The sequence below is a fragment of the Melanostigma gelatinosum genome, assembly GCF_949748355.1.
Source record: "Melanostigma gelatinosum genome assembly, chromosome: 10".
Lineage (NCBI taxonomy): Eukaryota > Metazoa > Chordata > Actinopteri > Perciformes > Zoarcidae > Melanostigma > Melanostigma gelatinosum.
In genome coordinates, this window is record NC_136643.1 from 3,717,820 (window position 1) to 3,731,539 (window position 13,720).

Consider the following 13,720-nt stretch of genomic DNA (forward strand, 5'->3'; position numbering starts at 1 on the left):
GAAAGTAACACAGCTATGGAAGACATCCTGCGTGGTACCGGTACCAAAGAACCTGAGGCCCAAGGACCTCAACAGCTACAGGCCGGTGGCGTTGACATCCCACCTGATGAAGACCCTGGAGAGGCTGGTCCTTACCCATCTCCGCCCTCTGGTGAGTTCATCCCTGGACCCACTTCAGTTCGCCTACCAGTCCGGCATCGGGGTGGATGACGCCGTCATCTTCCTGCTGCAGAGATGCCTCTCTCACCTGGAAAAGGCTGGAAGCACTGTGAGAGTCATGTTCTATGACTTCTCCAGTGCCTTCAACACCATCCAGCCTTTGCTTCTGAGGGACAAGCTGGAGCAGACCAGGGTGGACCACCACCTCACTGCATGGATCCTGGACTACCTCACCAACCGTCCACAGTATGTGCGGATACGAGAGTGTGAGTCAGATCGGGTGTCCTGCAGCACAGGGGCCCCACAGGGAACCGTTCTGGCTCCATTCCTCTTCTCCATTTACACCTCGGACTTCAAACATAACTCTGCCAACTGCCACCTGCAAAAGTTCTCTGACGACTCTGCAATCGTCGGTCTCATCTCCGCCGATGATGACAGAGAATACAGGGAACTAAACCAGGACTTTTTAGGATGGTGCCAGCGGAACCGCCTCCACATCAACTCCAGCAAGACCAAGGAGCTGGTGGTGGACTTCCGCCGGGGCAAACGCCCTCCTCCGACACCGGTGAGCATCCAGGGACTGGACATTGAGATCGTGAAGTCGTATAAGTACCTGGGTGTTCACTTGAATAATAAACTGGACTGGACTGACCACGCTCACGCTCTTTATAAAAAAGGACAGAGCAGACTCTTTCTGCTGAGGAGACTGAGGTATTTTGGGTTGCAGGGAGCACTCCTGAAGACCTTCTTCGACTCCGTGGTGGCATCAGCCATCTTCTATGGAGTGGTCTTCTGGAGCAGCAGCATCGCGGCAGCTGACAGGAGGAGACTGGACAAACTGGTGAGGAAGGCCAGCAGCGTGCTGGGGTGTCCACTGGATACTGTGGAGGTGGTGGGAGACAGGAGGATGATGGCGAAGCTCTCATCCCTGATGAGCCACGCCTCCCACCCCATGCAGGACACTCTGGCAGCTCTGCACAGCTCCTTCAGTCACCGGCTGATTCACCCCCAGTGTCTGAGGGAGAGGTACCGCAAGTCCTTTCTACCCGCTGCTGTCAGGCTGCACAACAAACTGCTCTCTCGGTAGACCACTAACACTTGAACACGAACACTTGAACACGAACACTTTGAACACTTCTGAACACTTTAATTCATTCACCTGGTGCAATATCTAATCTGTGCAATCCCGTGCAATACCCAATACGTTTAAGTATTTATCTTATATTTTTATTCCGTCTGTATATTCTGTATATACTGGTATATTTAATATTCTTCTTTACTGTCTTATTTTATTACTGTTTTACTGTTTACTGTTTAGTTTATTATATTACTTGATTTTTATCTTTATTTTTTACTTGTGAGCAATGCTGCTGTAATCCTGTAATTTCCCCACTGAGGGACTAATAAAGGATTATCTTATTTTATGCCCGAAGAGTCCAAACATCCTGCAATAATAGCGAAGGATCTTCACATCTCGGACCTCATCCTACGTCATTTTCATGAAGAGACTGGCCACGGTGGTAGGAATCATATGTTGTCCAGACTATGCCAGATATACTGGATCCCTGGTGTAAGCGGTTCCATTAGGCGGATCTTGTCTAAATGTGTTGTGTGTCGGCGGCTACATGGAGCTGCAGGTCAACAGCAAATGGCAGAGTTTCTTCTGTACTGTCTCGATTTTGCTTGCCAGAGCCTTTTCAGTTAGAGATCTTGTCCGTTTCTCCATTTCCGATGTGCCAACCATCGAATCAGTCCTTGATGCACTCATTTCAAACAAACAAGGAAATGACCATCACAGTAGAAGTTCAATTTAAAGCCAGCAACCTCAACAGCTGTAACACTGGAATGAAGACTCCATATTAACGTCAAACAGGTCAAGTCCACACCACACCACAGACTTTCTAGCTTTAGACCCAACACGATTGCGATCAACACGGCAATCGCAATCCTCCGTGTCTGGCTCGTCAACGCCGAAAGTGATGTGGCTCTGTAGGGTTTGTTGCACTTGTTTTGTTGACAAATGTAGGTGACTATCAGCAACTTAAAGTTAGTCACAGAGAGGCTAAGTAGGGGAGAGTAACCTGCGGATGCGCTGGCAGTAAATGATTGATCAAACAAACACAGGACTCTCACCAAGGAGACCTCTGTTTGTGTACCATGTGAAACTAAAAGTCAACGTTGACTTATTTTGTCATTGAGATGTTAGTCAGTCACATCAACCAGAGTATTTTTCTAAAACTACTTAGTTATGTAGTTTTGTTGCCTAAATCTAACTTCCTGTGAAGAGAGAAGTTTATTTTGAAAAAACGATATGCAAGTAACAAGCGTATTTTGAAATACCGTCCCTGACATGTCTAAAACTGGCACTGGAGGGGTACGTAGTTTAACATACATAGTTTAAAGCATAGGGCCACTGACCATGCCTCTGTATTTGACATTGAGAATATGTTGGTGGTAAATAGCGCCTACGTGGTTTGAAGAATAAGTAACTGAGAATATTTCTTGAAATAGATCCCACGAAATGCTTTTACCCTGTACCTTGAAGTAAAGTATCCACCATTGTCCTTTGTAGACAAACATTGTTACATTCACAGAAACAAAACACATATACTTGAATGTTTTCACATTAGCTTGTGTAAATGTTAACTTTTCAACATAATAAATGAGTAGTTATAAGGCAAAGCAGTTTGTTCCCATTAGTAAATTACAAAATGTGCCATGTGTATGAATAATTGCTTCATAAGTATCTGGAATATTCCAATTTGTCTTCCAGCCAGGAAACAGTAAGCTAATTCAATGTCAGATATGTGATATATGATGCAGCTAAGTAGTATCTATCCAAATACTGTCTCTATAAATACAGCGGAATAGCATTCTGTGGCCTCTTGGAGGTGGTTGTTTACATTTCAACAGATTAAATATTGAAACATTTACTAATTGTATTTGAGGAAGATGTCCAGATGTAATATCCCAACATTTTATACAGGTATTCATGGTCCTTTAGTGCCAATAGCAATAACTTTTACACTTCTTGCAAGAAAGCTGTTTTGTGCTTTTGAGCTCACAACTAATTTATGGTGCGATTGTAAGGGCCATCCTCTCAACATGATACGCCATTGGAGGTAGGGCAGAAACTACCTTTAATTTGACACCTAGACAGATGAAAAGAAGCTCTACTCTGAATAAATGTATAAGGGGCCATCCTGTGTGTTGATAGTACAGGTTTCTTTCTTTCAGTGAAATGGTTCAACTTTAAAATGCACACAAGTTGCATCCCAGCAGTCCAGCAACACGTTTCAATTTCCACGTCTTAGTTAGGTTTAGGCAACACAACTCATTCAAACCGTTTGAATACCTGCAGAAGTGCTGTTACTAAAGAACAAACTTTACATGACAAATAAATCAACGTGGCTTCTCGTTTCACATGGGGATCAAACACCAGTCTCCTGACTGAAAGATTGCTGGACGTTGGACCCATCCACCTCCTCTCTCATCCACCTTGTGTGGGCTTTTGTGGGCTTTATGCCTCCTGGTTACGTGGGATATCTACAAATTTTTCATTTTAAATTGTACTATGAATAAATATATCCTCGCACTCTACTATGTACTTCCTTGCTCTGCCTGCATGCTCTGCCTGCAACTCTACGCCTCGCCGATACTGTGGATACTTTTAAAAGCCAGCTCAAAACCCACCTGTTTAGGCTGGCGTTTGTGTAAAAGTAAACCCATGTCATAGACCTGCTCTTAACATTTGTTTTACATTTTTATTTTATTTTAATTTTATTCTTTAACATTTTTTATTCACTCTGTGTATGTAATTTATTGACCGTAGGGTCACATTGTGTTTTTTATGCTTTTAAATGTCTGCTCTGTTAAGCACTTTGTGATAGTACTGTCTGTGAAAAGCGCTATATAAATAAAATTCATTCATTCATTCATTCATTCATTCATTCATTCCTTGGGTCCTGAGCAATTAATCTGCCAAGTGTGAATAAATGGGTGTTGAGAAAATCAAAGGACAATTCAATTCAATTCAATTCAATTTATTTTTGTATAGCCCAAAATCACAAATTACAAATTTGCCTCAGAGGGCTTTACAATATGTACACGTTTGACATCTTCTTGTCCCGGGACCCTCACATCAGAACAGGAAAAACTCCCCAAAAACCCCTTTAACGGGGAGGAAAGAGGAAGAAACCTGTGGGAGAGCAATAGAGGAGGGATCCCTCTCCCAGGATGGACAGTCGTGCAATGATGTCATGTGTAGAACAGGATAGTGAATTACAACACATTCAATGTTATTACAGCACATTCAATGTATGACACAGCCATGACAGGAGGCAACACCTGGTCCAGGTAAACCCGGATACACAGGAACCTGTGAGGCGAGAAAGCACAGAGACTCTGGTGAAGAAGCAGGTCAATAATGTGCATTAATGGTATCGGTAGTATGAAATAGTAATGTGAGTAATAATAAAAGGGATATTAGCAGTTGGAGTCAGCAGGGCCATGGTAGGAGGAAGGACCAGGGTCCAGATGAAACCATGCTCCATGGAAACCTGTGAGGAGAGGAAGCACAAGGACTCCGGGGAAGAGACAAAATGAGTACTGTGCATTAATGGTACCGGTAATAGGATTAATAATCAGTACTGTGCATTAATGGTGTCGGTAATAGGATTAATAATGTTAACAATGAAGATCGTAGTAGGTGTCAGCAGGGCCATGGCTGGTTGAAGAACCAGTGTCCAGATAAAACTGCGGTCATCCTGTGAGGCGAGAAAGCACAAATACTCCAGGGAAGAAGTAAAGTTAGTAATCAGCATTAATGGGACATCAATGCATACAGACGGAGGTGAAGAAGAGGAGGAGAGAGGTGCTCAGTGTAGGAAGTCCCCCTGTAGTTTTTGCCTATACCAGTTTGTCCATGGGCCGGTCCAAGGCAAGCCAGAGCCAGCCCTAACTGTAAGCACTATCAAAGAGGAAAGTCTTAAGCCTACTCTTAAATGTGGTGAGTGTGTCTGCCCCCCGGACAGAAACGGGAAGCTGGTTCCACAGAAGAGGAGCCTGATAACTGAAGGCTCTGGCTCCCGTCCTACTTTTTAAGACTCTAGGAACCACAAGTAACCCTGAATCACTGGATCGCAACTCTCTAGTAGGGCAGTATGGTACTATAAGCTCTTTAAGATATGATGGAGCCTGACCAGTTCGGGCTTTGTAGGTAAGTAAAAGGATTTTAAATTCTATTCTAGATTTTACAGGGAGCCAGTGCAGAGAAGCTAATACAGGAGTAATATGATCTCTCCTCTTAGTTCTTGTTAGTACACGAGCTGCAGCATTCTGGATCAGCTGGAGAGATTTAAGAGACTTATTAGAGCAGCCTGAAAATAAGGAATTGCAGTAATCTAGTCTAGAGGTAACAAATGCATGAACTAATTTCTCTGCATCGCTTTGAGATAGGATGTGCCTGATTTTTGAAATATTACGTAGGTGAAAAAAGGCAGTCCTAGAAATAAGTTTTATCTGAGAGTTGAAAGACAAATCCTGATCAAAGGTAACTCCAAGATTCTTGACGGTGCTGCTGGATGCCAGCGCAATGCCATCTAGAGAAACTATATCATTCGATAACTGATTTCGGAGGTGTTCTGGGCCTAGTAGAATAACTTCAGTTTTGTCTGAGTTTAACATCAGGAAGTTGCAGGTCATCCAGGTTTTTATGTCTTTAAGACACGCTTGCAGTTTAGCAAGCTGGTTGGTTTCGTCTGGTTTGATCGATATATATAATTGAGTATCATCTGCATAACAATGAAAGGTTATAGAGTGTTTTCTGATAATATTGCCTAAAGGAAGCATATATAAGGTGAACAAGATTGGTCCAAGCACAGAACCTTGTGGAACTCCATAACTGACGTTGGTCCTCATTGAGGCTTCATCATTTACATAAACAAACTGAGATCGATCCGATAAATAGGATCCAAACCAGTTCAGTGCGGTTCCTTTGATGCCAATATAATGTTCCAGTCTCTGCAACAGGATGTAGTGGTCTATAGTGTCGAACGCAGCACTAAGGTCTAACAGGACAAGAACAGAGACGAGTCCTTTGTCTGATGCGATTAGAAGGTCATTAGTTATTTTTACCAGAGCTGTCTCTGTGCTATGATGCTTTCTAAATCCTGACTGAAAATCCTCAAATAAACTATTGTTACACAGAAAGTCACACAACTGATTTGCAACTGCTTTCTCAAGGATCTTAGAGAGGAAGGGAAGGTTCGAGATCGGTCTATAGTTGGCCAACACCTCTGGATCCAGAGTGGGCTTCTTAAGAAGAGGTTTAATCACAGCTACTTTAAAGGACTGTGGTACATGACCTGTTACTAAAGACAGGTTGATGATATCTAATAAAGTTGTGCTAATTAATGGTAGCACTTCTTTAAGCAGCCTAGTCGGTATAGGGTCTAAGAGACAGGTGGACGGTTTAGACGTAAAAATTGTTGAAGTCAGTTTGTCAAGGTCGATGGGAGTAAAGCCATCTAAACATATATCAGGGTTTACAGCTGTTTCTAAGGTTACTCTATTTGTGGAAAGATCGGTCGAGGGCAGGAGATTATTAATGTTCTCTCTAATAATCATAATCTTATCATTAAAGAAGTTCATAAAGTCATTGCTACTGAGGTCTATAGGGATACTCGGCACAACAGAGCTGTGACTCTCTGTCAGCCTGGCTACAGTGCTGAAGAGGAACCTGGGGTTGTTCTTATTTTTCTCTATTAACAATGAGTAATAAGCTGATCTGGCATTACGGAGGGCCTTCTTATATGTCTTCAGACTGTCTCGCCAGAGTAACCGAGATTGTTCCAAGTTAGTGGAACGCCATGTTCTTTCAAGTTTTCGCGATGTTTGCTTTAATTTGCGGGTTTCAGGGTTATACCATGGAGCGAATCTCCTTTGTTTTATAAACTTCTTTTTTAAAGGAGCAATAGACTCTAGTGTCCTTCTCAGTGAGCTTGTAGCACTGTCGACAAGATAATCAATCTGGGTCGGTCTAAAGCCAGCACAGTAGTCCTCCGTCACATCGAAGCATGGTATTGAGTTAAATACAGACGGAATCGCTTCTTTAAATTCAGCTACGGCACCATCAGATAGACATCTAGTGTAGTAACTCTTGCTTAACGGTGTACACTCCGTTAGTAAGAATTCAAAAGTTATTAGATAATGATCCGACAGAAGAGGGTTCTGTGGATAGACTATTAAATCGTCTATGTTAATGCCATAAGTCAGAACCAGGTCGAGAGTGTAGTTAAAACAGTGAGTGGGTTTCTGTACATTCTGACAGAAACCAATCGAATCTAATAATGAAATAAATGCAGTACTGAGGCTGTTGTTCTCGACATCCACATGAATATTAAAGTCACCTACAATAATTACTTTGTCTGTTTTAAGGACTAGACTTGATAAAAACTGAAAAAATTCCGATAGAAATTCAGAATACGGACCCGGGGCTCGGTACACTATCACAAATATAACTGGCTGTATTGTTTTCCAGGTTGGGTGTGAAAGACTAAGAACCAAGCTTTCAAATGAGTTATAGTCTAGTTTAGGTTTAGGGTGTAATAATAGGCTGGAGTCAAAGATGGCTGCTACTCCACCTCCTCGGCCGGTGCCTCGAGGAATGTGAGTATTGATATGACTTGGAGGAGTTGATTCATTTAGGCTGACATATTCATCATTACTCAGCCAGGTTTCAGTAAGACAAAATAAATCAATATGATGATCTGATATCAGCTCATTTACTAGTAGAGCTTTAGATGACAAAGATCTGACATTTAAGAGTCCAGACAGACAGACGGACAGACATATGGAATGAGACTCCTTCTTAAAGTTAGATAGGAGCTTGTATTGTACATTGAAAGTTTTGAAATTGGCTCCCTCTCTTCAAAATGCTGCCTCATATTATTCATTGCAGTCATTTGAATTATATCTGCCTGAGTAACAGATAAAAAAACTATTCCACCTCTGTACCAGAATCTGCTAACAATAGAAAATGCTGAAATAGTGAAATGAAAAGTGCTGTGGATCAGCAGTTGAGCACCAGCCTATACAGAGCTGATCGGCCTGATTACCGTGTCTCAGCGCATTCCTTCAATACGCACAAACAATCCTCCATCCCATCGTCTACACTCTGTAAACATCATGTTAAATGGTGAAGCAAACCTGCAGAGGCTGGGCCACAAAGCTCAGTGTTTGTTTTGTGGTATTGCCATTTTAGAGGAAGACGTGCTGGGACTGATGGGGCTCAGAGTGCTGATCCTCAATGACGCCAACATTGAGGTGGGATTTATTTATTTTTTGCCAACCATTGAATCCCAATAAAGGGTATACATTAACTTTAATTTGTTTACTTTTTTATCACTGAGGGACATATTCAACTTGTTATGGCTGATAAGAATGGGAAAACAAGTCTTTTGAGTCAACAATAATTTGTACTGTATTCTAAAAGTCAGTAAAAGAAATGTAGCAGGAAATCAGTTCCCTTATTCTCTTCTCTGAACTGCGTTCGTCCAATCACGGTTTAGCAACCAGAACTCGGTTGCTAAACCGTGATTGGCAGCAGTCCTCTTTACATTACATCATATTACATTACAGTCATTTAGCAGACGCTTTTATCCAAAGCGACTTACAATAAGTGTATTCAACAATTCAAATCTGAAGTTTGGGATTTATCCATACATCAAAGTGGGATGCATGGGACTACTCTGCTTCTAAGGGGTTTTGAAGGTTGGTGTCATTTTTATCCCCTTTGCAAACCAAAAACATAAGAGCAGTGTGTTCACACAAAACATGATGCAAATGTTTTGTGCGACTAGATTACATACAAAGTCGTTGCAAAGACGCAAACAGAAGTAAACACAAAATCGGCGGTATTCAAACAAGTTGAAATTTTTCAATTCGGGCGAGAGATTTGCGAGCTTACTGTGATTGACAGGTCAATACCGCTACCAGAGCCGTAAACGGCGTGTCCACGTCACTCCTCCGCATTCCAAATATGGAAACCTCCGTTGGCTACAAAAGGTCAAGATGGTAACGGCCATAATCGACGATGGCGACGGCCAAAAAGGCCGAACTCAAGGCTTCATAAAGGCAGTCCACAAACCAATGGGTGACGTCACGATGACTATGTCCACTTCTTATATACAGTCTATGGTTCAGAGCTGTGTGAAGACAGGCCATCCCGGCTGTATGGGCTGTTGTGGGCCAATCGCACGTTGCATTAAATGGAAGAACCCTTGTGGTAATTGGCTGCGAGCAAAACAATTTAATTAGCAAGTTTTTCTAGATCAGGGCACTAAAATGATCTATTGCAGGTGTCCCTTGACTGGAGAAGTCTCGATATAACTTGGTACTGGGTTATTATCGCTATAGTCTACCAATAACCAGCCCTAGTAATGACCCTGCCAATGCACAGATTCTGATAGTAAATCGGGGATGGCTAAATTGAATGTCTGTTGTCTAGTGGGCACTTGGCCTTACCTGCTGGGAACCAAGAGTGGCCGCCAACCCCAACCAAGACACTCGGATGCAGTGATGCAGTTATTTTGTTTCTGTTGCCAGCTTGTCTCATAAACCAGCTGAACCTCACCCACGAGACTTGGCCAGGCTTGAGGGGCTAATTTAAGAGTTGAGCAGCCTGGGAGTACAGCTGTGTGTGACAGCAGGGGGAGAAAATGTTTCTGCGAGGAGAAGCTGGAAGACACCTGAGCCTGGTTTGGTCCCAGCTATAAAGGCGGCCCCTCTTCTTTGGCTGGGTGCGCCTCTCTTCCCTGCCTCCTGTTTGGAGGACACGGCTGCTGCTTTGTTTTAATTGTTTAGTTTAGTTAGTGGTACTTTAAATAAATGTCCGTCTATTACTTTATACTCGTCTTGTCTCCCTCATGTTACGGCCTTTTGAGCCGGGTCGTGACATTAGTAAAACGCCACAAATACACCAGAGCAATTGTACTTCATAAAACCCCTTGTAATTGGGTTCAGGAAAAACTTGAGGTGTGGGTCAAAGTAACAACAGAAGTGACTCTATTGAAGCACAGAAGATGAATCAACATTGACTTCTTGTTTCACACTGGGACAGCTGTCTCATGGGACGGACTGTTCTTTGTTTGACCCGTCCACCTCTCCTCCCACGAGCATGGGTTTTTCAAGTCTTCGTACTTCCCTGGTTCATGATTAGGCGGATTACATACACATTGTTTTCGTCGGATATCTGAAAAATTACAGTGCACACATTTTGATAGGCCGCTACGAACGCTGCTTGAGAAAAGACTGTAATGAGCCAACTGGTTCGAATGATATCTTATGACAAGTATTTTGTTACTTTTTGTGCACTCTAATACAACATCTTCTGTGCATGTTGCCACATGTCCATTTCACTTCAGGAACTGTAAACCTCCAGCATAGCCCCGAGCCAAACACCAGTACCAGAAAGAACATATGCAAGCAGAATATTAAGAGGTTCTTACCTGCTTGACATCATATCCCAGAAGGACATAGTTCAGATCTGGAGAAACTGCAAACTTTGACGCCTTAAAAGTTGCCTGTGGGAAGAATAAGAGACGGATGAGACTTCTTATAACAAACTACATTAAAACTGACAACAAGATACACACAAAATGACCATTGTCTCAATGCAACCTAAAAATCCCTCTCACAAACTGAGATGAGTGTAAAACGTGAGAGTGAAAGTTGAGTTGACCTTAGCAGGGTCAATACAGAGAGTAGAAAGCAGAAAATACAACTTTTCATACTATAAAAAATGTCAGATTATTGTCGTGTAATATTGTTTAAATCGTTTTTTTTTAAACCTGGTGTCCTATTGTTGATGTTGGTTTTTACTCTATGCTTCATGAATCCCAGTGGGAGTGAGTGAAACATTGTAAATGCACTGGAAACATTTCTCACCTTTTAAGAAACAAAGACAGAGTCAACACTTACAAATGTTGTGTTTTTCAGCAGGAGCGTCTCGTTGCTGTTCGTGCTGACTTTCATAATGTCTCCATCCCAGCTCCGAAAGATGACCTCATCTGAGAGGAAAAAAACAGCCGTGCTCAAATTGTATTGCCTTCTTTCAATGTTTCTAAAGGGTTTGAGTATTTACATCAGCTGTTTGTGACAGAACGGCCCTGAACTAAGAAACAATTGACGAATCCTAAATCCTAAATGTGAGATTCCATTGTCATGTGATGATTGTTTTGTTAGAAAACTCAGAGAAAAGTTAAAGCTGATTTCAAATCCCAGAGTACATGAGGGGAATGTCATGTTTTTTGGATGTCGAGGCATGTTGGAATTATTAAATGGTCCTTCTCTTTTGAAATAATTCACTTTTGTTGGGAACGTAAAGGAGCGTGTTTGGGTTATCAGCATCGAAGAAACAAAATTCTTGACATCAATAGAATTATTGATGTAAGTAACAATTATTAATGATTATTAATAACGGGGCACCACCCTGTGAACAGGGACCAATAACCAAACGATAAAACTAAGTCTCATAATTAGTAGTCACTCATAATGTCAATAGTCTAAGTACGATTGCACATTCAGAGTAAAGTGAAGGTTTAAGTTCGAGCACAGACCACATGTACAGTTATTATCACAATACGCATGCACAAAGTAATCACAGACAGCTGCTCTTTAAAATATAGCAGTTTATTAAGTTCTAATACTAATGATCTGGTCAACTAATATCTAGACTAACAACAACTATACATTCATGAGCACGCTATCTAAAATCAACAGACTATTGAAAAGAGGGGTGTGTGTGTGTGTGTGTGTGTGCGTGTGGGTGTGTGAGTGAAAAGGGGGGGGAGCGAGGGAACAGCTCAGTGACGTGTGACGTAGCTGGGACGTGGTGACGTCTCATGCGTGGGACCCAAAATGGCGGAGAGCCAACAGGAGACCCGGTGTCTACATGTGCTGGTAGCTGTTCAGCACGTAGCTCGATTACCTCAAAGCTATATGTGTGTGTGAGTTCGTAAAAGGGAAAGGAATAAAACTAAATTAAATAAAACAAGCGATTACGATCCTCTGCGCCACGCAGGAGTACTGAAGATTGCTCTCTCAGCCAGGGGAAAGAACAGCGACTCTTTGTCTCAGCCGGCGGTTCTGACCTCCTGAACTGATGAGACGCAGCTTCGATCTCACTCGGCTGTTTCAACACAGATCACAGTAGCATGGAATACACGCTACTCCTACCCAACCCCAACGATCTCAGCGATCGTTAGTGTCAGCAATTATTAAGCATACACCACGTTATAAAAATGAACAGTACTTTAAGCACGTAAACAAGATAAAATAAACACAAATGAACTCTCTCTAACTCTGCCCAGACTCTCTGTTGCCTTACGGTACGATTCAATCGTGGTGATTGAGGGGAGTCTTCTGGGGGGGTTTCTTCTGAGCTTCAGTGGGCTCGTGCAGCGGCGTCGGAAGCCGTGTTTCTCTCAGTGAGAATCGCTGTCGTCTGGATAAGGGAGTTTCGCGTCCTTATGGCCGGAGCAGACGAGGCGTTTGGTGGAGAGGGGGGAGTGGAAGCTCTCTGTCTCTCGTTCTGAGAGACAGAGAGCTTTGGTTAAAAGGAGGAACAACGTTGATGTGCCTCCTGCTACCCCGGAGGGTTTGGTGGAAAAAGCATTTGTGTGCTCCCTAGCTCGACGGAGGTTGAAGGGGAAAAAGCATTGAGTTGGGGGCTGCAGGGAGTTTTGTAGAACGGTTGCTGAACTACAGGGGTCCTGGGGTGTCTTGGCTCTCGGCCAATGAGATTGCAGCGGTGCATTCAGGTGACTTCAGGAACGCAGTTTTTGGGCGGGGAGGAAATTCACACCCTAATGTGAAATTCCTTCAGAGGAGGTTTGCCCTCATCAAACCACAATCAGGATGAAACCTTTGCTTGCAAAAGGGAAGGCCTGACTCTCTTTGTTCGACAGCACATGTTGAAGCCATATGGTCAGACCCCAACACTTTGCCGGAAAAGCGTAGATTTATTGACAAGAGAGGTCACAGTGAGGCCATCTCCACAGACGATAAGCAGTCGTACCGCATTCACCTCCATTAACTTTAAGCGATGCGCAACAGTACATGTGTTGCTATGGCAACCTTAGCCACATGGATTTGCTGTCATGCGGTGCTCAAAAGTTTGCATTATTTACGAGGCCACTTGATGCGATTTGCATAAAATGGAAAAGCCCCATCCATTGCCAGCGTCTGGACCTCTATGTGAAACCAAATAATTAACAATGATGTGTTTCAACTTAACAGCTCATGTTTTGACTCAAGTCAATGCAGTCATACCGCATTCACCTCCATTAACTTTAAGCGATGCGCAACAGTACATGTGTTGCTATGGCAACCTTAGCCACATGGATTTGCTGTCATGCGGTGCTCAAAAGTTTGCATTATTTACGAGGCCACTTGATGCGATTTGCATAAAATGGAAAAGCCCCATCCATTGCCAGCGTCTGGACCTCTATGTGAAACCAAATAATTAACAATGATGTGTTTCAACTTAACAGCTCATGTT

The 13,720-nt window shown here is 42.8% G+C and overlaps 1 protein-coding gene across 1 annotated transcript in view; it reads right to left on the bottom strand.

The window, feature by feature from the left end:
• LOC306783152 (inactive dipeptidyl peptidase 10-like) overlaps nucleotides 1-13,720 on the bottom strand; it is a gene marked incomplete at both ends in the record, with an annotated part of 162,919 nt that overhangs the window by 35,495 nt on the left and 113,704 nt on the right. The window contains 2 exons of the mRNA XM_079276688.1: nucleotides 10,668-10,742; nucleotides 11,140-11,228. Of these exons, the coding sequence (XP_079132814.1) occupies nucleotides 10,668-10,742; nucleotides 11,140-11,228 (164 nt within the window). The remainder of the gene's footprint in view (nucleotides 1-10,667; nucleotides 10,743-11,139; nucleotides 11,229-13,720) is intronic.